We start from the raw sequence: 27411 nt of genomic DNA on the forward strand, positions 1-27411 counted from the left end.
CCTCAAAGCCATGGACCTGCCAGCTCAAGACCTCCCAACCCACTGACCCACAGGAATTTACCCCCCCCCCCCCCCATTGGGTTTGCATACACAATAGCATTTTGAGTTGTTTGTGACCCCTAGTGTTTGTGTTAATACATTTTCTGTAAGTTCACATAGTGTTGTAGAACTAGATGATGGGTCCTCCAATGTGACCACCACTGCCCAATCTGCAAATTATGCTCTAGGTAACTAGTCAGGGACCACATTCATACATATCACTATGCTGCAATACAAATTGCAAGGACATAGTTTTTGGGTCGCTGGCCAGACTTGAAGGGAGATTCTAGCCTTTTTTTTTTTTTGGATACACATCAGAATCTATTAAGCCTAATGTCCATAACCCTATCAGTCTGTGTTAATGTACTAAGAACTGTGCTTCTGTGTTTTATTTTTTAAACCTCTGTCTGCAGTGCCATTCATATTGTTTTTTTCACATATGCAGCATTTGCATCCTGCCCATTGTACAGTGATTGTGCTTTACTGCTCCTCCCTCTGATCTAATTATATGAATACAATTTCTCAGCATTTATTGATCAGGGAGGATGATGTCAGAGAAATACCAGATGGATCATCTACATATCTGAGTTTCTAGCACAGTAATGGAAACGTGGCGCAGCAAATGTAAAGAATTAGCTTAGACATTATATAGTATGTTCTCATTGAAAGTAAAGTTTCCCTTTAAATACTGAGTATAGTATGCTAGGTTGGGGGTCCCTGCTGTCCATCAGGCAGTGCAGTCTGCATTATGCTAGACCAAAGGAGACAAGAATGAGAGCTAGGGTACAACATGTCAATATCTTAATACTAAGTGAAATGTTTCTGCAGACTGTGAGAGGGATTCATATAAAATGTCTACACCTTCCATAGTAAATAAATGGAGATGATATCTAAATAGGATTGCTGAGTCCTCCAACACGAGGGTCCACTGTATGGTGTGATTAGGTCTACAATGTCTTATTTCAAGGGCCCTTTCCATCTACCATCCCCATATTCCTATTACATCTAATATATATATATATATATATATATATATACACACAGGAAAAAAAATATATATTAATTTCCCAACAAAAACATTCATTTGAGTCTTTATTGACATTTCATTATCTGTCTACACAGGAGGGAAGTGCACCACCTGCAGGAGAAGCCAATAGGGCCTGGACCGAGGCCACTGGAGGGGCTGATGGGACTTGGGCGGAGGCCATTGGAGCGGCTAATGGGACCTGGGAAGAGGCCACTGAGGGGGGCTGTAAGACCTGTTAGGAAGCTGCTGGATGGGGCTGATTGGACCAAGTCAGAGCCATCTGAGGGGGTGAGGGGACCCAGGGAGAGTTGACGGAAGGGCTGTAAGACCAGTGAAATAGCTACTGATAGAGCTGATCAGACCTGGACAGGGGACACTGGAGGGGCTGATGGGACTCGGAGAGAATTGAAGGGGCGGCTGTAGGACCAGTGAAGTGAGTATTGACATTTCATTATGTGTCTACACAGAAGTGAAGTGCGCCACCTGCAGGAGAGGCCAATAGGACCTTAGCAGAGGCCACTGGAGGGGCTGATGGGACTAGAGCGGAGACCACTGGAGGGGCTAATGGGACCTGGGAAAAGGCCACTGAGGGGGGCTGTAAGACCAGTGGAGAAGCTGCTGGATGGGGCTGATGGGATCTGGGCAAAAGCCACTAGAGGGGCTGGTTGGAGGTTGCTGAGTGAACTGACTGGACCTAGGTGGAGGCAACTGGAGGAGCTGATGGGACCAGGACCGAGGCCACTGGAGGAGTTGGTGGAGCCTAGGACAGAGTTGATGGAGGGGCTGTAGGACCATTGAAAAATATGTTGGATAGAGCTGATCAGACCTGGACAAAAGACATTGGAGGGGCTGATGGGCCCGTGGGAGAGTTGATGGGGTCACTGTAGGACCAGTGAAGAAGCTAATAGGGTCTAGGGTGGAAGCTGGGAGGTATAAATGATACTGTATGTGTATGACACTATAGAAGGTCCTTGCTATGGCATCTTGCACTGATTATTTTGGGGAACGTTTCATAGCTCTGAAAGGATGTGTAAAATGTCTAATCAGCATTCTAGATCTGAGATGTCGGCAAGGATAAATCTCAGTGTAGGCAGTGCTTTAAGTGGCCCAAAAGAGGTGCCGGTACTCTATTATAGCCTTTAAATTTTATCCCCCAACCCCCCCCACCCCACATCAGGGTCCCCACAGAGCACCCCCCCTGGCCTAGGCTGGGACTCCGGAGCAGGGGACTCACTGGTGCTGACTGGTCTGGCTTTGGAGTGGGAAATATTCTTGGGGGGGGGGGGGGGGCAATTGAGGGCGCAGATGTCCAAAATGAGCGTACCAGTATGCTAAGGCGCACGGAGAGGTGGCGGTATGCTCAAGAGCCATATTTGGACATGGCGGTACTGAGTACCAGTGCATACCGACCCACTTAAAGCACTGAGTGTAGGAGAGTTAGGTGAGGAGAGTTAGAGGTAAGGGATCCCCTTACAAGTTAAGGGTTGGTCTTAGGGGTCATAGTTGGGGTTACAAGGGGAAAAGGTTAGGGCTAAAGCTGAACCCCAGGCAAAGATTTTAAAAAAACACCATTTATTCCAGCTATGTATTCATTGAATACACACTACTGGAATTTGTAGCTGAATCCGTCTTAACGTCAGCCTGCTGTAATCCTCTGCACGGCTTAGATTGGGAGAGAGCGAGTACTCTCAGCCAATCAGAGCTTTGTTGCTTTGCATAGTAATGACAGTCTAACTCTTATAGGAGGGGTAAGCACTTTGGATGACCCCATCAGGCATGCTGCTGCTTCTTCGTTGTCCAATCATAGGCTGTGGGTGGAGGGCAGACCATGGAAGTAGGAATGAAGCAACCATTTTTTTCCTGTAGTCACCTATAGGTTTTCAGTGGGGGGGGGGGGGGGGGGATTGAAGTGTGCACACAGAGGATAGTCGCAGCTAAAAAAGTGAGGTAGGGCATATAACTAAGAACCTGAGATTATGTTTTTGCCTGGAGTTGATAGGGGAGGTATTGGGGTTAGGTTGGGGTTTCATTCATTTTTCTACCACTTAGACCCACCCAGCATGCATTGTGGAGGGGGAGGAACCTATGCCTGCATGGTTATTATAAATTTGAGCCTCTATAATGGACTAGCTCTGAGGAAGGGAGCATGTCTCCCGAAACGTGTTAGCGATCCAAGCACAGGGACGTGTCCTTTTCCACATAGGGGTGGATATTTGATAAGCAACTTTGTTTTGTGAGTATGTTTTTGGCTTTTAATAAACTTTTTAAAGGTGTCGAAGGGTAATGCATTAAGCTTTTGCGCCTCCTTTCTTGTCTGTTTTTAGGTTAGGGTGAAGTCTTACTTTTAGGGGTTCAGGTTTTAAGGTTGGCTTTTTTTTACATATGATCACCTAAAATCCCTTAAAATCCCCAACCTATTCATTTTATTATAGGTCATCAAAAAACATGTAATCATCCTATTGATCTTATAGGTGGTGATTGGATGGAGAGACACCTGGAGTGGTCACATGGTGGTGGTAGTGGTTGGGGGCCGTTCTAGTGTTAGGGACTTGCAGTGTGCACAGGGTTAAATCTGTTCACTACTCCTCTTAAAGCTGAACTCTGAGCACCAAAAGCCTTTATTTAAATACATTCCTCAATTGCCCCACAGGCTTTAAATCCACTTTCTGTGCACTAATTGCCTTTAAGAATCCAGTTATAACCTTGAAAAAGGAGCCATGACACCACCACTGGGCTGTAACATAGCCTGTGCAGGGAACAGAGCTCTGGGAGGGGCCAGCAGGCTCCACCCACTACTAACTGCCTGTAGAAAACTACAGGAGAGGGCGGAGACAGGACCAGTCACCCTGCACAAGGAGAGAGCGCAGCAGTGAGCGGTCTTTAATACAGGAAGTCTCACACTGGATTACTGCACAGATCTGGAAGAAATGCACAAAGCTCACCGAGATTCAAGGAAGGATACACAGGACTCTTGTGTTTAGACAATATTTGATAGCCCCAGAGTTCAGCTTTAAGATGGGTTCTACCAGCTGTGGGTTAAAGTGAACCTGTTGCTTTGCTCATCACTTCAGGGCCACGACCACAATATGTTTTTTAGCTAATAATTACAGCGTGTATATTCACAATGGAGCTGATGATCCTAAGTCATAATGATTGGACTGCGGGAATGAAATGCCGTCACATGACCCCAGCCAGTCCCTTTAATACCTGCACAGGTCAGTCGCACTGATGGTGGAGGTCATTTGCAGGTAATTATGCAACAACACTGAATTGCAGCATTGGGACAGAAGTCAGATCGGAGCACAGGGTCAGCACAAAATTCCGCATGGCAGAGATTCACCCGCGACCTAAATGATGAAATATCTACTTCATATCCCACACACTTCCAATCCTGCCCCTGCTCTGGCTGTGAATGACCTCATCAGTTGTATTATTTGCAGAAAAAAATCATAAGCCAGTCCCAACTTTGACCACCCAGAACTACAAGAATCAGCACGTCCACTGCAGAAACACTACAATAGTAAAGTCAATGCAAGGACTCAAATGAGCCAGCTGGTCCACTGCAGAGACATTCCAAGAGCCAGCATGGCCAATGCAGGGAGACTACAAGAACCAGCATTGCCACTGAAGGGACACTAAAGAAACCAGCATGGTCAATGGGATACTACAAGGGCCAGCTGGTTCACTGCAGAGACAATACAAGAGCCAGTATGGCTGATGCAGAACCATTACAACAGCCAGCATGGCCAGTGAAGGGAGACTACAAGAACCAGCATGATCAATGCAGAAACACTACAAGAACCAGTGTGGCCAATTCAGGGAGACTATAACAACCAGCATGATTATTGCAGGGAAACTACAGGAACCAGCTGGTCAACTGCAGAGACATTACAAGAACCAGCATGACCAATGGAGAAAGAATACAAGAGCCAGCGTGGCCAATACAGGGAGACTACAAGAACCAGCATGGTCATTGCAGGGAGACTACAAGAACCAGCATGGCCAATGCAGAAACACTACAAGAACCAGCATGGTCATTGCAGGGAGACTACAAGAACCAGCGTGGCCAATGCAGGGAGACTATAACAGCCAGCATGGTCATTGCAGAGACACTACAGGAACCAGCATGGTCAATGGGACACTACAAGAGCCAGTTGCTCCACTGCAGAGGCAATGCAAGAACCAGCATGGCCAATGGAGAATCACTAAAAGAACCAGCATGGTCAATGCAGAAACACTACAAGAACCAGTGTGGCCAATGCAGGGAAACTACAAGAACTAGCGTGGCCAATGCGGGGAGACTATAACAGCCAGCATGGTCATTGCAGGGACAATACAGGAACCAGCATGGTGATTGGGACACTACAAGAGCCAGTTTCTCCACTGCAGAGGCAATACAAGAACCAGCATGGCCAATGAAGAAACACTACAAGAACCAGCATGGTCAATGCAGGGAGACTACAAGAACCAGCATGGTCAATGCAGAAACACTACAAGAGCCAGCATTGCCAATGCAGGGAGACTACAAGAACCAGCATGGCCAATGCAGGGAGACTATAACAGCCAGCATGGTCAATGCATAAACACTACAAGAACCAGCATGGTCAATGCAGAGACACTGCAAGAGCCAGCAGGGTCAGTGCAGGGAGACTACAAGAATCAGCTTGGTCAATGCAGAAACACTACAAGAGCCAGCATGGCCAATGCAGAAACACTACAAGAACCAGCATGGCCAATGCAGGGAGACTATAACAGCCAGCATGGTCATTGCAGAGATACTACAGGAAGTAACATGGTCAACGGGGCACTACAAGAGCCAACTTGCTCACTGTAAAAACACTGCAACAGCCAGCATAGTCAATGCAGGAGCACTTTAGGAACCAGCATAGTCAATCAAGAGACACTACAAGAACTAGCATGTCCACTGCAGAAACACTACAACAACCAGCATGTCCACTGCAGGGACACTACAAGGACTCTAATAGCAGCCGGATAACATTCTGTCTGTACTGGAACCCCTTACTGATTAAAGGGAATCTTTTTTTAATCATTTTGTGTTTTCAGATAATATGGGGAACGATCAGCTTAATAAAAATGTTCTTGCTGATGTGTTTTCTGTCTGCATGGAGTATGGATATAGATGTCCATTGGGGCGGCCATGTCCACTCATTAGATATGAAATGTTCCTTTTGGTGGAGTTGCACGTGGAGTGGTCATAATCCGCCATTCTCCTCTCTTCAGATCTGAAAGATGGAAAATAATAAACTCTCTATAAGGCTATCTAAGCTGTCCTTAAAGGGGACCTATCAGCATAGGAATATGGGGGCTGCCATGTCTGACTTGTGTTCAAGGTGCAGGCTTCCTGGGCTGTCCCCATTCTCCCCGGTGTCTCGGACCTAGAACAAGCATGCATCCACTGAAGCGTCTGGAGAGCTTATATACTGACGCCTTTTGCTGGTCAGTGGATGATAGAAGGGGGTGACAGCTCCAAAGCTTGAACCTTCTAAAACAAATCAGAAGCACCATCTTTCCATCCTGATAGATTCCTTTTAACCGAGACAGCCAATCACATTCCCTGATATCCAAAATGCCCCATCTAAAAGGGAGCATTTACACACCTGGATATGAAATACAACAATTCAAATATGAAACAGCAAAAAAAAAAAAGTGAAAGTCACATCAAACCTTACAGTGATAACTCAGAATGTGACTCACTGAAATACATTATAGTTTCCCTTTAAATTGCCAATGGTAAGGCATACTGGGACGTGTAGTTCATAAGCCGCCGTAAAGCATTCAATGGAAATCTATCCCTGTTTATCCATCATTGATCTCCCTATATACAGAAATCCGGTATTGACAGCCATACCTGTGATGGAACGCTAACCACACAAATGCACGCCTCCATTTTGCTGACTCCCGCGTCCTGCAGTGTATGGTGACTCTGCATTTTGTTGCAGCCCCTTTGGAGAGTGAAAGGGTTAAGGCAGCAGAGAGACATTTTATAGTGATGGTAAAGCCTCGTACACACGCAACGATTGTTGGCCTGGGAATTTTCGGCCAACATCCGATCGGCCGATTTTCGGCTTGTTAGTATGATGCTTTCGACAACCGACTCCGACTTTTCGGCCGAACAAAATCTGGTGTGCATGCTATAAAATTTTTGCTGCCCGTCAACCGAAGTCAGTCAGTACAGATTTCGGCAGACAAAAATCAGATGAGCAAGACTGGGCATGCTCAGAGAAGAAAAAACACATGGAAAGTAAACCAGCACATGACATCACTTCTGAAGTTGGTTTTTGTTGGCCGAGAAAATTCGTGTGCAGTCTAGAGCAGGGTTTCTCAACCAGTGTGCCGCGGCACACTGGTGTGCCGCGATGAGTCCCCAGGTGTGCCATGGTAAAATGACCCCAATTTTGGTGCATTTTCTGAAAGCACACCAAAAATGAGGAACATAATAGAAGTCTATAGGAAACCACAGGAAGCGCACATGAAAACTGGGGGTATCCTGCGCTACACATGCACTGCGGCCAAACTGCAGCAGATGTGCAAGCGGAATACAACATAAAAAAGAAGTGCCGTTTGCATTTAATAGAGTCGTTGTGTGGATCGTTCCAGGCTCAAGCATCCCATTAATGTAAGTAACAATTCAATTTTTTCGACATTTATGGTTGGTGTGCCTCGAGATTCTGCCAGATTGTAAAGGGTGCCTTGGTTGAAAAAAGGTTGAAAAACACTGGTCTAGAGCACATTTCAACCAACACAACAACACTGGACAAAAGACGGCCGATCAGTCGGCCAACAATCGGTGCGTGTGTACGAGGCTTAATTCCACACACTGCAGCCCGGGGAGGGGCGGGAAACACATGACACCCAAGCAGAGGAGTGCCGGCGTTTCATGTTACATAACTAAGGGGGGAAATGGGTGACATGCAATAAGAAGCTCGTTAATAATGTTGTAAGAGGTGAGATAATTCTTCGTAATCTGTGTATATACAACCTGAACATTCTCATGCTGAATATACTGTGAGTGGATGAGGAAGTAATTACTACATGTGAAAAGAAGAAGAGAGAGAGGTCCGCAGTGATCTATTAATCCCACCAACTTTCATCCCACTTATTGGCCCCCAGTGGCCAGTGACGCCTCCATTAACCATTGTGTAATGGAGATATTGCACATTCGTCAGTGAGAAATGCTGAGTTTAGTGTCTCCTCTTCTCGGAATCCAGTTCCTGGCCCACAATTCCCTGCGCTATCCCATGTGTAGCTCACTGGTTGACCATCGAGGGCAGACCCGTCCCGAGAACATGACTAAACACCTTGGAAGATGATCCATGGATGGACAGGAATAACTAATGGATGAACTATTGCCTAATTTTCTGCTACTGAATATCAAATATCCAGTCCTGTAATGTCCACCTGGTGCCACATTCAACCCTCGTGCCATAGTATAGTAGACAAGAGCCAGTGGAAGATCTTTCCTTGGTCACCTTTGTCCTCCAAATGGTCCATGATTTGGTACTTGGCATTGTACATCACTGTGGACATTGTACAGGACCGTTATGGCTCAATCCATCAAAGTCTTAGTGTATAATTGTCCTCATGTGTCTCATCCACATTCCGCCCTTAGCTGCCAGTTTGGCAGCTTCCTCAAGATCTCTTTGCTTTTAGCACCTGTACTTCATTGATGCCATGATTTGTTGGCATTTGCCGTGTGCCATTGGTATTTTTGCATGTTACTGGGCTCCTCATGACCGTAACAATGAAGTCATCTCCTCTGTGTTTTGTGATGAAAACACAAAATTAAAATTTTCAGATTTTTTTATTTTTAACTCTATCACAGTGAGGTTTCTACACAAGAACCGTTGCGGTGGAGGCGTCGGTGGTCGTGATTTGTGCAGCCTTCATTGCGGTGGACAATGAGGATGGGGAAATAGAGGGCATCCTGGTATGGAGGTGGTTCCTCCTCTTCCACTGTTACCTGGCTGGACAGCCTGGTCTGCTCGGTAGGAGCGCTTTGCTCGTTGAGGCTTTCACTGCGGCTCTGCCACAGGCAGCTGCGGCGGGATCCGTACAGGCGCCCCAGGGAGAAGCGGCTGCTGCTGAACGGAATCCTAGGGCTGCCGTTACATATGCTGAGAGCACTACGAGAGAAAATGGAGGAGCTGCTGATTGTACGGTGGCACCTATCACAGTTCTGGCGAAAGCCCTGGGTATATCGGCAGGCAGAGTAGTTAGAAGACATGCCCGCCAGATCCATGAGAACCGCTTCGGAGTAGCTGGGCACCAGCTGCTGGTTGGACCGAATGTGCCACTCCAGCTCAGTGCTATCGATGGTGTTGACCCGGGGCATTCTCCGGCACAAGGTCCGGTCATCGGCAGGCGTGACCGGTGTAAAGTCAAAGCCAAACAGCTTCTCCACGTGATAATGGACACACGATGTTCTGTACTCGTTTAAGACTCTTAGTGGCCAGGAGAGCGTTAGAAGAGCCGCCACCCAAAATACATAGTGTGAAACGTACCACGGAAGGTTGTCAGGGTCAGAAAATGCAACCATATATTCCTTGAAGTCCACGTTTTTTAAGTGCATTCCCTCCCGAGCTTCCATGTAATCATCCAGGCCCTCATTCTCTGTAAAGAATCTTGCCCTCTGGGTCAGATAAGAGTTCTCAGACTCCACATTTGCAAAGCTAAAGCACTTTGTAAAACGCAGCCGTGTGACTGGGTAGCTATCGAGTTCTGACAGCTCTTTGGAGACATCCTTTACTCCGCAATTGTTGTAGTCAAATTCTGATTCTGCCACGTGGGTGTTAACCCGCTCATGGTAGACCTGGGTAGTGGTGTAGGCATCTCCATTTCTGTAGCGGGTCACCTGCCGAGTCCGACGTACGTAGTGGTAGCTGATGGCCTTCCACCAAATACACGGTGTGGCTTGCTGCATCCTCTGCACACGCTCCTGCACGCTCTCCAGGTCTACCTTATACTGCATCTCATTTCGCGTGTAGCAGTGCCAACATTCCACCAGGTAGACGACATACAGCATGACCAGGAAGGCCAGGGGGATGTAGACATAGCCATTGGAGCAGGGACTGTCATGATACATCATGGAGTTGCCTTTGTAGGCGCTGTCGAAGGTCAAGCGGGTGACTTTGGTAACGTGACACCAGGTCATGGCACCCATGCAGCTGTAGATGAGAAGCGACAGAAGTAGGCATTTCCAGTGGGATTCCCGACACAGCGACTTGCTGAATGACTGCTTCACCGGCCTTTGCTGTGGAGATAAGAAACAAGAGAAGACTTTAAAAATCTGATCATTTAGAATTATCACTTTGCAAATACTATAAATCTTATGTATGTGTTTTTCTCAGCAGTATCTGTAAAATCAGTCTTTACCACACTTGTATAAAGTACTCGAAACCCATACTTGAGTAGCAGTGGAAGTGCTCGATCAAAAAGTGACTTGAGTAGAAGTACTAAAGTATTCAACATTTTTTGTACTTAAGTATTGCAAGTAGTTTTTTAAAAAAAATTGCTACTCAAGTACTGAAAGTAAAAGTACAAGTACTGTGTTATGTAGTTATTAAAGAAAGAAGTCAAAAGTTTGAACATCATATTGTTTTTTAATATTTCAAATGATTAACCTAAAAGGACAATCACAATTCCTTTGGCTGTAACTTTTTGTAAACAAAAAAAGATAAAGTATGTACCTCCCTTTCCCTTTTAAAGCATCCCTCCTTCTCTTCTCTGCATGTTTTTTTTTCTCCACAGCTTATTGGTGCGCAAAATCATATATAAACCAATGTGATATACAACAATAGATATTCCAATAATGAAATAAAGGAGGAGTGTGTGAAATCAAAGTCAATAAAAACTCCATATATATAATACCATAATACCATATATATGTGACAAAACAAGATGAATATATTTTCAAAGGTGCCGGAATCAAACAGGTGCTATTCCAAATAATAGATGCAGACTCCTCCCACCACCTTGTGGATTTCCCCCTTACCCGGCGGATGAAGGTAAGTGCAAAATAATATCCAAATAGTCTCTTCCAGTGAAACAAAACTGCAAAACCTGTGCTCTCAACTTCCAGTGAAAAAAGCAAAATCAGCCTCTTACCAGAAAAAGGTCTATGTACGCTTGTGACTCTCCTTGGTTGGGGGAGGTTCTCTTTCCCCTTAACAGCAGATATGTAGACCATTTTATTTATACATACAGTAGCATTTATTTTCGTATGCGCTGATTTACACATGACATTATACACATTTTTTTGAGCTTCATGAAACCTGCCATCTACTGTTCTGGCAGTGGTAATTTTTATAATTGTAACGAGTAACTATGAAGCACAAAAAAAAAAATATCGGAGTAGAAGTATTGAAAGCATCGAAAAAATGTAGTGAAGTAAAAGTGGAAGTAGGAGAAAATAATTCTACTCTAGGAAAGTACAGATACCGCCTTTCCGTACTTAAGTACAGTAGTGAAGTAGTTCTACTTATACATCTCTGCCCCATACACATGGGCAGTTCAGTTTCTGACCATCTCTACTGGGTGTAGGGTTGCCACCTGTCCGGGATTCACCCGGACAGTTCAGGTTTGGAATCATGCATCCGGGTTTCAGACTCCCTGAATCCCGGACACATTATTCAGAATGGACTATGGCTTCCCAGCCGGGTTGCTGGCTGTAGTTGTCTAAGCTGTGAGTGTCTTTTACACTCTCTTTCACACTGCCCAAAGCCAGCACTAACTGCCCCCTCCCCCTCCACACAAACACACAGATAGGAGGAGGAGTGGAGTCAATATGCTCCTCTTCCTCCCGCCCGTACCCCTCTGTGTCCGCCCACACTCCAATCCCCGGCACTGTGCTTCAGAAAAGGAAAGTGGAGTCCGGAAGTTTGACGCCCAGCAGTCTCAGATATATCAGGATGAGAGGTACTGATTGCCATGGGGTGAGTGAGCTCACTATCCATCCCAGTCTGCAACTGAAGCCTCCCCCCCTCCTCTAAATGAGTACACTAAAATAAATCAGGGTTCCCAGAGCACCCCTTACATGAGAGTTCTCCTTTACACCAGAGGCCACAGTGTTCCCCCTTACATCAGAGTCATCTCCATACATCAGAGTTCTTAGTGTTTCCCCTTAAATCAGGGTTGCCAGAGCATCCCTTACATCAGAGTCTGCAGATTACCCCCTTACATTGTAAGGAAACTCTGCGAGTTCAGATGTAAAAGGGGAACTCTGTGGACTCTGATGTAAAGGGGGACTCTTGTGATTAACATGATATGATTAGAAATGTTATTTAATAGCAAAATATATGTATAGTTTAAACCAGGGCTCAAAATGTCAAATCCTGAGCTACTAGCCAGTCCTTAAGCGTTACTTGCCACCAGCTGCCCCACCCAACCCCTACCCTGCCCCGCCCCTAAACACGCCCTCATAAATTATCCCATAAAATTACAATTAAATGTTTTTGCGTGAATGCAGAAGTTACAGAAATAAATAATAATAACAACTTTATCAGTGCCCATCAGTGCAGCCTATAAGTGTCCATCAGTGCAGCATCATCAGTGAAGCTTATCAGTGCTCCTCGGTGCCCATCAATGAAAACTCATCAGTGCCCATCAGTGCAGCCTCTCCAGTGCCCATTAGTGCAGCCTGATCAGTGCCCATGGATACAGCCTCACCAGTGCCCTTCAATGCAGCCTCACCAGTGCCCATCAATGCAACCTCACCTGTGCCCATCAATGCAACCTCAACTGTGCCCATCAATGCAACCTCATCAGTGCCCATCAATGCCCCCTTACCAGTGCTCATGAATGCAGCCTCATCAGTGCCCAATGCAACCTCACCTGTGCCCATCAATGCAACCTCACCTGTGCCCATCAATGCAGTCTGATAAGTGCCCATCAATACCCATCAATGCAGCCTCATCTGTGCTCATCAATGCAGCCTCCCCTTTGCCCATCAATGCAGCCTCACCTGTGCCCATCAATGCAGCCCAACCTGTGCTCATTAAACAGCCTCACTTGTGTCTATCAAAGCAACCTCACCTGTGCCCATCAATGCAGCCTGATCAGTGCCCATCAATGCCCATCAATTCAGCCTCATTTGTGTCCATCAATGCAGCCTCAGCTGTGCTCATCAATGAAGCCTCACCTGTGTCCATCAATGCCCACTCTCCAGTGCCCATGAATGCAGCCTCACCGGTGTCCATCAATGCCACCTCACCTGTGCCCATCAATGCAGCCTTACCAGTGCCTATCAATGCCACCTCACCTGTGCCCAACAATTCAGCCTAAGGTGTGCCTATTAATGCAGCCTAAGGTGTGCCCCTCAATGCAGCCTCACCTGTGCCCGTCAATGCAGCTTCACCTGTGCCCATCAATGCAGCCTGACCAGTGCAGGGGAGGAGAGAGGAGAGGAAGAGGAAAGCCGGCTGGATAATCACAGAGCTAGGATCGCCCCGCTGTAACAGCTTTCATATGAATTGCCAGGCGCTCGCCGTCACACACAGTCCGGCCTCTTGGATTGGCTCCTATGATAAACGGCACATGTCCCGGCATCGGACCGGTGTTCTGTCTATCAAAGGAGCCGGGCCAGGAGGCGGTGCTGTGTATGACGGCCAGCGCCCGAAAATTCAAATAAAAGCTGTTACAGCGGGGCGATCCCCACTCTTTGATTATCCGACCGGCTTTCCACTTCCTATCCTCTCTCTTACCCTGGGCGATCGCTGGGAGAACGGCACCCGAGGCAGCCCCACACTCGCCCTCAATCGATTTCCACTCCTGAAATGCGAGCAGGCAAGTGGAAAATTTGAGGGCTGGTTTATACTATAAAAAAAATAGCTGTGCCCTGCTAAAGTGTTCGGGTTTGACTTGAATTTAAGGTGCCAACCCTAACTGGGTAGTGGAGCCCTGACTCTATGGAAATGTCCAGGCCCCAATTAATCATCTCTTATGTCCTATATGTTGGCTAGATGTTGGCATTTGCAATGTTTAAAGGTCAAAAGGAATATTTCTTACTAAGCCTTAATATGCATTTTACAGGAACAATACAGGAACTCACAATGAAGAAAAAAAGGAAGGAAGTTACATCATACAAAAGGGGAGGAATTAAAGAACATTACATGTACTCAATGACCACAAGGTGGCAGCATAACCAAAAACAATCAACTAGTGAAAGGGCATAGGCTATAAAATGTATTATTATTTATTAATATCATCAATATTATCAAAATTATCAAAATGCAAAATAGAGAGCCTCAATTTCATTGTCATTTTGGCAAGAATTGGGTAAAAGAATTTGGCAAAATGCATTGGATTTAATGGAGAAGGGAAAATTGGAAGTTTTTTTTAGTTGTATTTGAGGACCCATTGACACTCCCAAATTTCAGTAATATACCTAATGAGTTGTGATGCTATTCGTTTGGAATGACCCATAGCAAAACCCCTGTAATGTGGCATGCGTGCTGCAAAGCACAATAGCGCATTGATTAATGCTTTTCGGACATATCAGGATGTGTTGGCGGCCCACTGACTGCTTTAACCCAACATACATTAATGTGCAACATAAGACACGTTGACACCCATGGGCTAATGCACTGCAGTAGAAGTAAATTAGCCCAAAGGAGCCCAGGTAACATGCTCCCTGTTCATTCTCTTTTTGGCTTTCCTATAGCTTTTGTACTTCATAAACACCAAGGTGAGTTTGCTGCCTCCAGCAGTTATATGGGCAATGCAACTGCATCTATGTTTATAGCTTATGCTCTTTCACTAGTTGATTGTTTATGGATATGCTGCCACCTTCTGGTCATTGCATTGACTACTTGTAATTTTTTGTTACCCCTCCCCTTTTTTATGATGTAACTTCCTTCCTTCCTCATTGTGAGTTCCTGTATTTCTCCTGTGTAATGCATGTTAGGCTCGGTAAGAAATCCTTTTGACCTTCAAACATTGCAAATGTGAACATCTAGCGTATCAGATTGTTTGCTTCAACAAACATATTCATGGATGCCAAGTGTTTTTGTACATTCAGGCCAGGCATGGAGGACTCAGGAAGGCACAAGTACCAGGGCCGAACTGGGAATAAAATTCAGCCCTGGAAATAATTTCATACCAGCCTCATAGCATTATTATACCGACCCAACAGCATTCGGCCATTATTTTCTTGTTCATAAAAGGGAAAATCATGCATTTTAAAGCACATTTGAAGAGTGTATTATATATAGATAAGAAAGATATGAAAGCATGTAGTGCTTCATATATATATGAGCAAATTCCGGTTAAAAGTGGTAAAAGTGCGGACATGATAAAGGAGATGTCGGGGGCTGCGGGCATGGTACAGGAGATGTCAGAGGCTGGGGACATGGTACAGGAGAAGTCAGAGGCTGTGCGGACACGGTACAGGAGATGTCAGAGACTGTGCGGACATGGTACAGGAGATGTCAGAGACTGTGCGGACATGGTACAGGAGATATATAAAGAAAGCTTATATGCCCACCGAAAACCAATATTGAAAATAAGCTGACCCAAGCGCTAAGATGAGGACCACTCACCAAGAAATAAAATGAAATGGCAATGCAGCTACTTGACTTCAAAAATGTAGAAACTAGATATACAATAGATATTACACAATATCTCTAAATATATACCAGTAGCGCAAACTTAGCAAAAAGAAAGTGCCATAAATAGTGTACAACTAATAAGACTGCATAAAGTCCAACTGTTCCACAGATATCACACTAGCAGCAGGAAATGATCATGATGACATAAAACTGTCCATGCTCCTTCAATCTATCTCCTGGGATGATCGGATAAACAAGTGTGTTTCTCAAAAGGATCACCACCACCACCGTGCTCCAAGGGGGGGAGGAGAAATGCCCACTCACCAGATGCTGTGGCCCAACCCACTTTCGTGTTTGAGCATTCAAGCTTATAATGTTGGTCACTGGTCCGAGTTATCCACACCGGGAATCACACCAACACAGCTAATAGAAGCTCGGCAGCATATGAGGAGGAAAGCACAATCCCAATAGCGTGATACCGTTTTAAAAAGCTTTATTCAATAAAAAACATTAGGTAGCACACTCACATTTTCTGCATATCATCAACCGCATATCACAGTCAACATTAGGAGAGGGATCTCCCGGGGAAGAAGTGGAAATCACGAAACGCGTTGGGGCGTGACCAGGCGGTGTAACCAGGTTTACGTCAGAGGAGTTTGGAATACCCGGAAGGCGCGAGGTCCACGGCGTGGAGCCTGGACATCATCTCCCGAAGGGCATCCCTCTCCTAATGTTGACTGTGATATGCGATTGATGATATGCAGAAAATGTGAGTGTGCTACCTAATGTTTTTTATTGAATAAAGCTTTTTAAAACGGTATCACGCTATTGGGATTGTGCTTTTCTCTCCATATGCTGCCGAGCTTCTATTAGCTGTGTTGGTGTGACTCCCGGTGTGGATAACTCGGACCAGTGACCAACATTATAAGCTTGAATGCTCAAACACGAAAGTGGGTTGGGCCACAGCATCTGGTGAGTGGGCATTTCTCCTCCCCCCCCCCTTGGAGCACGGTGGTGGTGGTGATCCTTTTGAGAAACACACTTGTTTATCCGATCATCCCAGGAGATAGATTGAAGGAGCATGGACAGTTTTATGTCATCATGATCATTTCCTGCTGCTAGTGTGATATCTGTGGAACAGTTGGACTTTATGCAGTCTTATTAGTTGTACACTATTTATGGCACTTTCTTTTTGCTAAGTTTGCGCTACTGGTATATATTTAGAGATACTGTATTGTGTAATATCTATTGTATATCTAGTTTCTACATGGTACAGGAGATGTCAGAGACTGTGCGGACATGGTACAGGAGAGGTCAGACTGTGCGGACATGGTACAGGAGATGTCAGAGAGTGTGGGCATGGTACAGGAGATGTCAGAGGCTGAGGACATGGTACAGGAGATGCAGAGGCTGCGGGCATGGTGAAAGAAATGTCAGAGGCTGCTGACATGGTACAGGAGATGCAGGGGCTGCAGCCATGGTACAGGAGATGTAGGAGATGCAGGGGCTGCGGGCATGGTGCAGGAGATGTAGGAGATGTCAGAGGCTGCAGACATGGTACAGGAGATGTCAGAGGCTGCGGACATGGTACAGGAGATGTCAGAGGCTGAGGACATGGTACAGGAGATGTCAGAGGCTGTGCAGACATGGTACAGGAGATGTCAGACTGTGCGGACATGGTACAGGAGAGGTCAGACTGTGCGGACATGGTACAGGAGATGTCAGAGTGTGTGGGCATGGTACAGGAGATGTCAGAGGCTGAGGACATGGTACAGGAGATGCAGAGGCTGCGGGCATGGTGCAGGAGATTGTCAGAGGCTACGGACATGGTACAGGAGACACAGGAGATGCAGGGGCTGTGGCCATGGTACAGGAGATGTAGGAGATGCAGGGGCTGCGGGCATGGTGCAGGGGATGTAGGAGATGTCAGAGGCTGTGGACATGGTACAGGAGATGTCAGAGGCTGCGGACATGGTACAGGAGATGTCGGAGGCTGTGCAGACATGGTACAGGAGATGTCGGAGGCTGGGGACAGGGTACAGGAGATGTCAGAGGCTGTGCGGACATGGTACAGGAGATGTCAGAGACTGTGCGGACATGGTACAGGAGATGTCAGACTGTGCGGACATGGTACAGGAGATGTCATAGAGTGTGGGCATGGTATAGGAGATGTCAGAGGCTGCGGACATGGTACAGGAGATGCAGAGGCTGCGGACATGGTACAGGAGATGGCTGCGGACATGGTACAGGAGACGCAGGGGCTGCGGCCATGGTGCAGGAGATGTAGGAGATGCAGGGGCTGCGGGCATGGTGCAGGAGATGCAGGGGCTGCGGGCATGGTGCAGGAGATGCAGGGGCTGCGGGCATGGTGCAGGAGATGCAGTGGCTGCAGACATGGTACAGGAGATGTCTGGCACTGTGCGGACATGGTACAGGAGATGTCTGGCACTGTGCGGGCATGGTACAGACGTCAGGCGCTGTGCGGGCATGGTACAGACATCAGTGGCTGTGCGGGCATGGTACAGGAGATGTCTGGCGCTGTGCGGGCATGGTACAGATGTCTGCCGATGTGCGGACATGGTACAGACATCAAGGGCTGTGCGGGCATGGTACAGGAGATGTCTGGCACTGTGCGGGCATGGTACAGACGTCAGGCGCTGTGCGGGCATGGTACCGACATCAGTGGCTGTGCGGGCATGGTACAGGAGATGTCTGGCGCTGTGCGGGCATGGTACAGATGTCAGGCGCTGCGCAGGCATGGAACAGGAGAGCAACACAGGACAAGTGGTCAGAGGCTGTGCATTTTTATGGGAGAGAAGAGAAAAACATGACAGGGGGTCAGAGGCTGTGCAATTGATGGTAGAGGACAGAATGTACAGGTGATCACTGACCAGAGGCTGGAGGGGTACAGTCCTATTGCTCGGCCGGCCGGCCGGCCGGCACGCACCATCACGGAGAGGACTGAAAATACTTTAAAAAATGGCACCACCCGGCACCACTACGTTTCCCGAGCCCGGCAATCTTCGGAACGGCGCATGCACAGTTGCCGTGTCAGCCGGGCCAGGAGACATTTCTTTACGGGCGCCGCTGCCCTCAAAGCGGCCCCAGGACAGGCGGACTTGCCGGCCTACCCCAGTATCCCGGTAGGCCATTCCGGCCCTGGAACAGACTTGGCCCAGTCTGTTGTATTCAGTGAAAATCAGCCCGCCATTGCTGTTGGAGGGTAATGGAAGGCAGATTTGTTGAATGGAGGCTGCCTTCTACCATTGCTATTGGAGGATGATGGTGGACAGCCTTATCTAATAGAGGTTGGATCCGCCATTGCTATTGGAGGGTGATGGTAGATAGCCATATTTATTAGAGGCTGGCTCCGCCATTTCTATTGGAGGGTGATGGAAGGAAGCCCTATCTAAAAGGAGGCTGCCTTCCGCCATTGCTATTGGAGAATGATGGAAGACAGCCTTATCTAATAGAGGCTGGCCTCCGCCATTGCTTTTAGAGGATGATGGAAGACAGCCTTATCTAATTGAGGCTGCCTTCTGCCATTGCTATTGGAGGTTGATGTAAGGCAACTCTTTTTAATGGGGGCTGGCTTCAGCAATTGCTATAGGAGGGTGATGGAAGGAAGCCCTATCTAATGGAGGCTGCCTTCCTCCATAGTTATTGGTTGGAGGGTGATGGAAGGCATTCTCATATAATGGAGGCTGCCTGCCTTCCACAATTGCTATTGGAGGGGGATGGAAGGCAGCCCTATCTAATGGTGTATGCCTTCTGTTATTGCTATTGGAGGGCGCTTGAAGACAGCCTTATTTAATGGTGGATGCCTTTTGCCATTGCTATTGGAGGGTGATGGAATGCAGTCTCATATAATGGAGGCTGCCTTCCGCAATTGCTATTGGAGGGTGATGGAAGGAAGCCCTATCTGTCAGTTACAGTATGAAGAGGTTCAACGGAGGCTGGATAAATATACAGGAGAGCTAAAACCTTACCCGTATAATACTAGAGATTCATCTCCACATACAGTCACTCGGACCTTGATATGATATATGACTGTGAAAATATGATGATTGCAGGGAGAATCATTGTGCATTAAATTCCTTAATTACTCTGCTTAGTCCCGGCCTGTAATCCAGCCTGTAATCCATTAAAATGGTTTAGGATTAACGAGCGGATTGAGTGGATGTGTAAAACAGGCAGATGTGATGCCTTTCACTCACACATCAGGATGTGAGGGTACATGAGCCCAACAGGAGGAAACAATCACATCTGATTGGATATAACACTGCCAGCAGGTCACTAGAGAGGAGATTGCCACATCTAATTGGATATAGAAACACCAGCAGGTGGCCAGAGAGGAGATTGCCACATCTGATTACATATAGCCCTGGCAGCAGGTGACCAGAGAGGAGAAGGACACACCTAATTGGATATAACAACCCCAGCAAGTGACCAGAGAGGAAATTGCCACATCTGATTGGATATAGCCATGCCAGCAGGTGACTAGAGAGAAGATGGCCACATCTGATTGGATATAGCAAACCCCAGCAAGTGACCAGAGAGGAAATTGCCACATCTGATTGGATATAGCCATGGCAGCAGGTGACCAGAGAGGAGATTGCCACATCTGATTGGCTATAGCAACGCCAGCAGGTGACTAGAGAGGAGATTGCCACATCTGATTGGATATAGCAACACCAGCAGGTGACCAAAGAGGAGATTGCCACATCTGATTGGATTTAGCAATGCCAGCAGGTGACCAGAGAGGAGAGTTCCACATCTAATTGGATATAACAACCCCAGCAAGTGACCAGAGAGGAAATTGCCACATCTGATTGGATATAGCCACGCCAGCAGGTGACTAGAGAGGAGATTGCCACATCTGATTGGATATAGCAACTCAGCAGATGACCAGAGAGGTGATGGCCACATCTGATTGGTTATAGCCAGGGCTTTTTTTCAGCGGGAACGTGGTGGAACGCAGTTCCGGCACCTCCAATGGGTGCTGGAGGGTCTACTGATGCTAGCTCCTGGGAGATTTATTATTGCTGGAGGGGATCTATTTTTGCATGGCAATCTATTGTTGCTGGTGGAGGATCTTTTGATACTGAGGGTTAATTGTTGCTAGAAGGGATCTACTGTTTAGTGAGGGGTCCACTGTTCCTGGCTGCTAGAGTGTATTGATGCTGGCTGCTGGGAGATCTTTTGCTGCTGCTGGGGGGGGGGGGTATTGCTGCTGGCTGTGGGGGATCTATTTTATTGCTTTTCTTGTTATCAAAACCTAATTCTATACATTCCAATACAAAATTATACTTGGCTCTATATTCTCTAAAAGGGGCTGTACTGGAAGCTGGGTAGGGGGTGGAACCAAGGGTCAGTGCTCGGAGGTTGGAAGGGGTGGAACTAAGGGTCAGTGTTTGGAGGTTGGAAGGGGTGGAACCAAGGTTTAGTGCTCGGAGGTTGGAAGGGGTGGAACCAAGGGTCAGTGCTTGGAGGTTGGAAGGGGTGGAACCAAGGGTCAGTGCTTGGAGGTTGGAAGGGGTGGAACCAAGGGTCAGTGCTTGGAGGTTGGAAGGGGTGGAACCAAGGGTCAGTGCTTGGAGGTTGGAAGGGGTGGAACCAAGGGTTAGTGCTCGGAGGTTGGAAGGGGTGGAACCAAGGGTCAGTGCTCGGAGGTTGGAAGGGGTGGAACCAAGGGTTGGTGCTCGGAGGTTGGAAGGGGTGGAACCAAGGGTTAGTGCTCGGAGGTTGGAAGGGGTGGAACTAAGGGTCAGTGCTCGAAGGTTGGAAGGGGTGGAACCAAGGGTCAGTGCTTGGAGGTTGGAAGGGGTGGAACCAAGGGTCAGTGCTTGGAGGTTGGAAGGGGTGGAACCAAGGGTTAGTGCTCGGAGGTAGGTAGGGGGCGGAGACACAAAATAACTTAGAAGGGGGAGTTCCTGCACCTATTTTCTGAGAAAAAAAGCCCTGGTTATAGCAATGCGAGCAGGTAAACCAGAGAGGAGAAGGCCCCTTCCGATAGGATACAGCAGTGCCAGCAGGTGACTGAAGAGGAGACAGCCACATCTGATTGGATAAAGCAACAGCAGCAGGTGACCAGAGAGGAGACGGCCACATCTATTTTTACATAGCAATGCCAGCAGAAGACAAACCCCCACTCCAGGGGAATCTCTGGGCCCCAATTCCAGCTGCAAACTTTTTCAAATACGTTAAAGGGCCACAAGAAATCTGCTCTGCTGTAAATGCGTTCTCCGAGGACTCAGCATGCCGCGTGCCCACTTATGAAATGCATTAAAGTAACCCGTACCTCTATTCTTGCATTGTAATGCTGCCCATTAAACTCTATACATAATGTATAACAGGGCGTACATCTGGCTATTATTCCGTGTCTCTGCTGGTGAGGATGGACATACAGGGACACTTTCCAATTAAAGGGGCACCAAGTCACAGCTGAAGAGAGCCATGTTGGGTTTACCATGGTGGGTGCCGAGCTATATCCAGATTGGTTGAATGTGTGGATCTTCCCTACCTTCCCCTTATAACGCCTGAGATATAACAGACAACCTCCTATCCCAATGTCTGCCATAGACTGAAGAATCCCATAATATCACATACCAGGCTGGAGGGCCCCATTAATATAGGACAGTGATGGAGAACATTGGCACCCCAGATGTTTTGGAGCTACATTTCCCATGATGCTCATGCACTCTGCAGTGTAGTTGAGCATCATGGGAAATGTAGTTCCAAAATATCTGGGGTGCCAAGGTTCACCATTACTGATATAGGACAACTCAGAGTACCACTTTATATACCAGCACACAGTATTATGTAGCACTGCCCCTAGGGAGCTGCTGAGAACCGATTCCCCTGGGTTACCCATGGCAACAGTTTGTAAAATCTTATCACTTTGTACTTGGCTCAGTCGAGGGGATTTGGTTTTTTGGTATTTTATTTGGAACTGGGATAGGAGAAAGGATGGGTGGGATCCTCCAACTTGACAACTGTGCACAAATCTTGAGGACTTCGAACTGTGTTGAGTGCAGCAAGGCCGCTGCTTCACCTTGCCACTGAATTGAAGATTTGAAAGGTGAACTATTCATTAGATTACTCTTCAGGGTCTAACTTGGCACCCCCTTTCTCCCTTGCTGTGTGTGCCACTGACCCCCACTGGAGTGGTCCCCTTCCTGGGCAGACCCCTGGCAAGCTCCCGGGTACTCTGCCTTCACTTCAACCGTCAGTATCCTGGACCTCCTGGCTCAGCTCCCCACTCTGGCTCACCAGGCCGACCGCCTGTGACCACTTTCCTTGCTGACAGGAGGAGAGACAGCTGTCACCCTCCTCCTGGGACCTGGCTTCTTGCCCAAAGACGCCCTGTCACATGTGCCCCCGGCTTTTATGTACAATCCCAGGATCCACTGTGGTTGTGCCCTCCCACTGGAGTGTGTCACTGGCTGGGTTTCCTCCACTGTCCAACAAGCTCCCCTATTGGATACAGTGGGGACACTCCCTCAGACCAAGTGAACCACACATGGACACATGCAACAGGCACAACTAACAATCAGACTCTCCTGATGAGCAGGCAGAGCCAAAAAGTAGGCATTTACCTAGCACCTATCTAGGAGGCTGCTACAATTATAGGCACTCAGTATGCCACATGAGCATATAATGGCTAATATTGGCCAAAAGCGGAGCGTTGTTATATATTTCCGTATTATCCATCCATGTTTATAAAACATTCATTGGACGAATGTCACAAAAATTCGCCCAGGCTGCTCTAAATATTCACCTTATTGTCTCTAATACTTTGACTTCCTGTGATCGTCAGCTCCATCTAGTGGCCAAAATGCAGCATATTTTCTGATTGAGGTCATTCAGAAAAAAATATACTGCATTTTGGCCACTAGATGGAGCTGAGGATCAGAGGAAGTCATAGTAATAGAGAAGATACAGGGAAATATCATGCAGCCTGGATGAATGCTTTGTGACATTTTTCCAAAAAATGTTTTCTAAATAGACCCCTAACTGCCCAGGACAAAGGTGGGCTTTAACGCTGAGCCGCCGCACTTATGGGTCCACTGGGCGCTCTCAGCATAGTACCTAATAGAGCTCCTGGTCATGTGCCTTCTGTAACAATCAATCACAACAATCAGACGATCGAAAAGCCCGCCTCCACCTCTCAGGATTTGTATCGTCGTAAAGGACCAGGCACGGATCCAGCAAGGGGGTTATGGTGGGTACAAATGTATTTATCCAGAATTCATTAAAAAGATCCTTCCGTGCGCCACACACCTAACAATTATATCCATCTATCTACTTTCCTATGAATAGATTTTCCTTCCAGACCGATCAAAATAATTAAGATTAAATTGATCACACAAAAAGGGTTAAGTGTTAGCCTAGGGAGTGCTTTCTAACTGTGAGGGGGGGGTGGGCTTGTGAAATGATCATAGAGATTTTCACAGTGTATTGATAAAATATTGGCAGAGCTATTGGTCCTGTGAAACTGCATGTACATTCATTCTGTGCCAATGGGGGCAAAGTTAACCACTTGCCGACTGCCCGCCGCAGTTTTACTGCGGCAGGCTGGCTCATCTGTGCAAAACGGCCTAGCCCTATGTCGGTCGCGCACGTGGTGCTGGGGGGGCGAGGGTGCACCACTGGCAGCAGGCTTCCGCCCCCACTAGGTGGCGGGGATGCCGATCTATGGGACCGGCAGCCGCGATTGATCCCCGCTGAGAGAGGAGGACGGTCGGCTGTTGTAAAAAACAGACGGCCGTTCTCTCTGAAATGATCACAGAGCGCCTGTGATCCTTCTATATAGGAACACAGGTCTCTATGGTCATTTCACAAACCCCTCCCCCATACAGTTAGAAAACACCCCCCTAGGCTCACATTTAACCCTTTGATCACCCCTGGGTTAACCCCTTCCCTGCCAGTGTCATTATTACAGTAACAGTGCATATTTTTAGCACTGATTACTGTAGTAATGTCACTGGTCCCTGAAAAAGTGTCCAAAATATCAGTCAGGGGTCCGATCTGTCCGCTGCAATGTCGCAGTCCTGCTAAATTTGAAAAAAAAATGCCAAATCGCAAAAAAATGGCCTGCTCATTAACCACTTGCCGACCGCCGCCAGTATATTTACTGCGGCAGTCAGCCGCTCCTGGGCAAACCGACGTAGTACTACGTCGCTCACCCAGGAGCCTGTAGGGGGCGAGCGCGTTCCCCCGGAGGCGCGCTCCCGCCCCCACACGTTCACAGGCATCCCCGCGCGAGTGACCGGCGGCTCTGATGTCCGCCGGCCACTCGCAATCCCGCTCAAGAGAGGGAGAAAGGCAGGCGGCTGATGTAAACACAGCCGTCTGTCATTCTCCCTGATGTAAAGGCAGAGACTATGTGATCCTGCTATGTAGGATCGTATGTCTCTGTGGTTACATCACAAGCCACGCCCCCCCACAGTTAGAATCACGCCCCTAGGGATACATTTAACCCACTGATCACCAATAAAGTTAACCCCTTCCCTGCCAGTGTCATTTTTACAGTAACAGTGCATATTTATAGCACTGATTACTGTAGTAATGTCACTGGTAACCCCAAAAGTGTCAAAAATGTCAGTCAAGGGTCCAATCTGTCCGCCGCAATGTCGCAGTCCCGCAAAAACAAAAACTTATTGCGATTTTTTTTTTTTTACCAAAAATATGTAGCAGAAAACAAATTGGCCTAAAATGTTAAAACATTTTGAATTTTACATTTTTTTGGGGGGAATTTCATATAAAAAAATGTGAAAAATATTATTTTTTTTTCAAAATTGTCGCTCTTTTTTTGTTTATAGCGCAAAAAATAAAAATCGCAGAGGTGATCAAATACCACCAAAAGAAAGCTGTTAGTGGGAAAAAAGGACGTCAATTTCGTTTAGGTACAGCGTCGCACGATCGCGCAATTGTCCGTTAAAGTCACGCAGTGCCGAATCGCAAAATAGGCCCTGGTCTTTGAGCAGTCAAATCCTCCAGGGCGTAAGTGGTTAATGTTATTAGGATATTTTCTCTCCAGGTCAGATGTTCTCTATTCATACAATGAAAAGAGAATCAGTGAAATACCTGATTATGACCTCTAGATGGAGCCGATGAGTATGGAAATAAATGCTTATTTGTCATGATTGTTAACGCCATCTAGTGGTCATTCTGTTGGGTTTTTTTCCTAATTTGATTTGCACTGTATGAATGAAGAACATCCGACCTGGAGAGAAAATTGCCAGATAACATTACCTTTCCCCACATTTCCACAGAATGAACATATGTTCAGTTTCATAGGTTGAATAGCTCTCCATTTTTTTTGTTTTTTTTCTTTTTTATAAATACACCCACAGCTGTTTTATAGTTTTTCTAACCCTTAAGAGATAAACAAAGCCTCTAACTGGCTACCTCGTTGAAATCGAGGCCACTGATTGGTCAGATGGGAGGGCTTTGTGGCAGGGGGGAAGGTTTTGTTGCCCCCCAGTGTTGAAAGACATGAGGCCTGATCTGGTACGGGGACTGGGGGGGGGGGGGTGCACACTCACTGCTCTCTCTTTCCTACACTGGATGAGGGTCATGTGGAATATTAAAGGGAACCCTATGAACCCGTCTGTTTTTATTTTTAATTGTTATATTGTCTCCAAACTGGGGCCCTTTGCTTGTCTTAATCCAATCCTTGGGGCACTTTTACTTCCACTGATACAAGACACTATTCCTCCCACTGACACCAATGATGGGGCACTCTTCATCCCACTGACACCAATGATGGGGCACTCTTCCTCCCACTGACACCATTGATCGGACACTATTCCTCCCACTGACACCAATGATGGGGCGCTATTCCTCCCACTGACACCAATGATGGGACACTATTCCTCCCACTGACACCATTTATGGGGCACTATTCCTCCCACTGACACCAATGATGGGGCACTATTCCTCCCACTGACACCAATGATGGGGCACTCTTCCTCCCACTGACACCATTGATCGGACACTATTCCTCCCACTGACACCAATGATGGGGCGCTATTCCTCCCACTGACACCAATGATGGGGCACTATTCCTCCCACTGACACCAATGATGGGGCACTATTCCTCCCACTGACACCAATGATGGGGCACTATTCCTCCCACTGAAACCAATGATGGGGCACTATTCCTCCCACTGACACCAATGATGGGACACTATTCCTCCCACTGACACCAATGATGGGGCACTATTCCTCCCACTGACACCAATGATGGGGCACTATTCCTCCCACTGAAACCAATGATGAGGCACTATTCCTCCCACTGACACCAATGATGGGGCATTATTCCTCCCACTGACACCAATGATGGGACACTATTCCTCCCACTGACACCAATGATGGGGCACTATTCCTCCCACTGACACCAATGATGGGGCACTATTCCTCCCACTGACACCAATGATGGGGCACTATTTCTCCCACTGAAACCAGTGATGAGGCACTATTCTTCCCACTGACACCAATGATGGGGCACTATTCCTCCCACTGACACCAATGATGGGGCACTATTCCTCCCAATGACACCAATGATGGGGCACTATTCCTCCCAATGATAATGTTGGTCATTTTGAATGGCACCCTGGTGCACAGAACAGCTCTATTGCACATGTATTTCGCACAGCACAGTGCAGGGTAATGTACTAATGTGTGTTGGGTGTGCTGCATTGCCCAAAATGGTGAATGTCTGTTTTCTTGGCTGTTATTGTGCATTGTCAGCCTATTGCTGCGTTAATGCAACAC

At 47.2% G+C, this 27411-nt stretch overlaps 1 protein-coding gene across 1 annotated transcript in view; it reads right to left on the minus strand.

Annotated features, from left to right (window-relative positions):
* Positions 1 to 7898: 7898 nt before the first annotated feature.
* The window catches only part of TMEM151B (transmembrane protein 151B), a 49249-nt gene continuing 29736 nt past the window's right edge, over positions 7899 to 27411 (minus strand). The window contains exon 2 of the mRNA XM_082251651.1: positions 7899 to 10337. Coding sequence (XP_082107777.1) covers positions 8904 to 10337 — 1434 coding nt within the window. The 3' untranslated portion in view covers positions 7899 to 8903. The remainder of the gene's footprint in view (positions 10338 to 27411) is intronic.

The sequence above is a fragment of the Pelophylax lessonae genome, assembly GCF_965119305.1.
Source record: "Pelophylax lessonae genome assembly, chromosome: 3".
Taxonomy (NCBI): domain Eukaryota; kingdom Metazoa; phylum Chordata; class Amphibia; order Anura; family Ranidae; genus Pelophylax; species Pelophylax lessonae.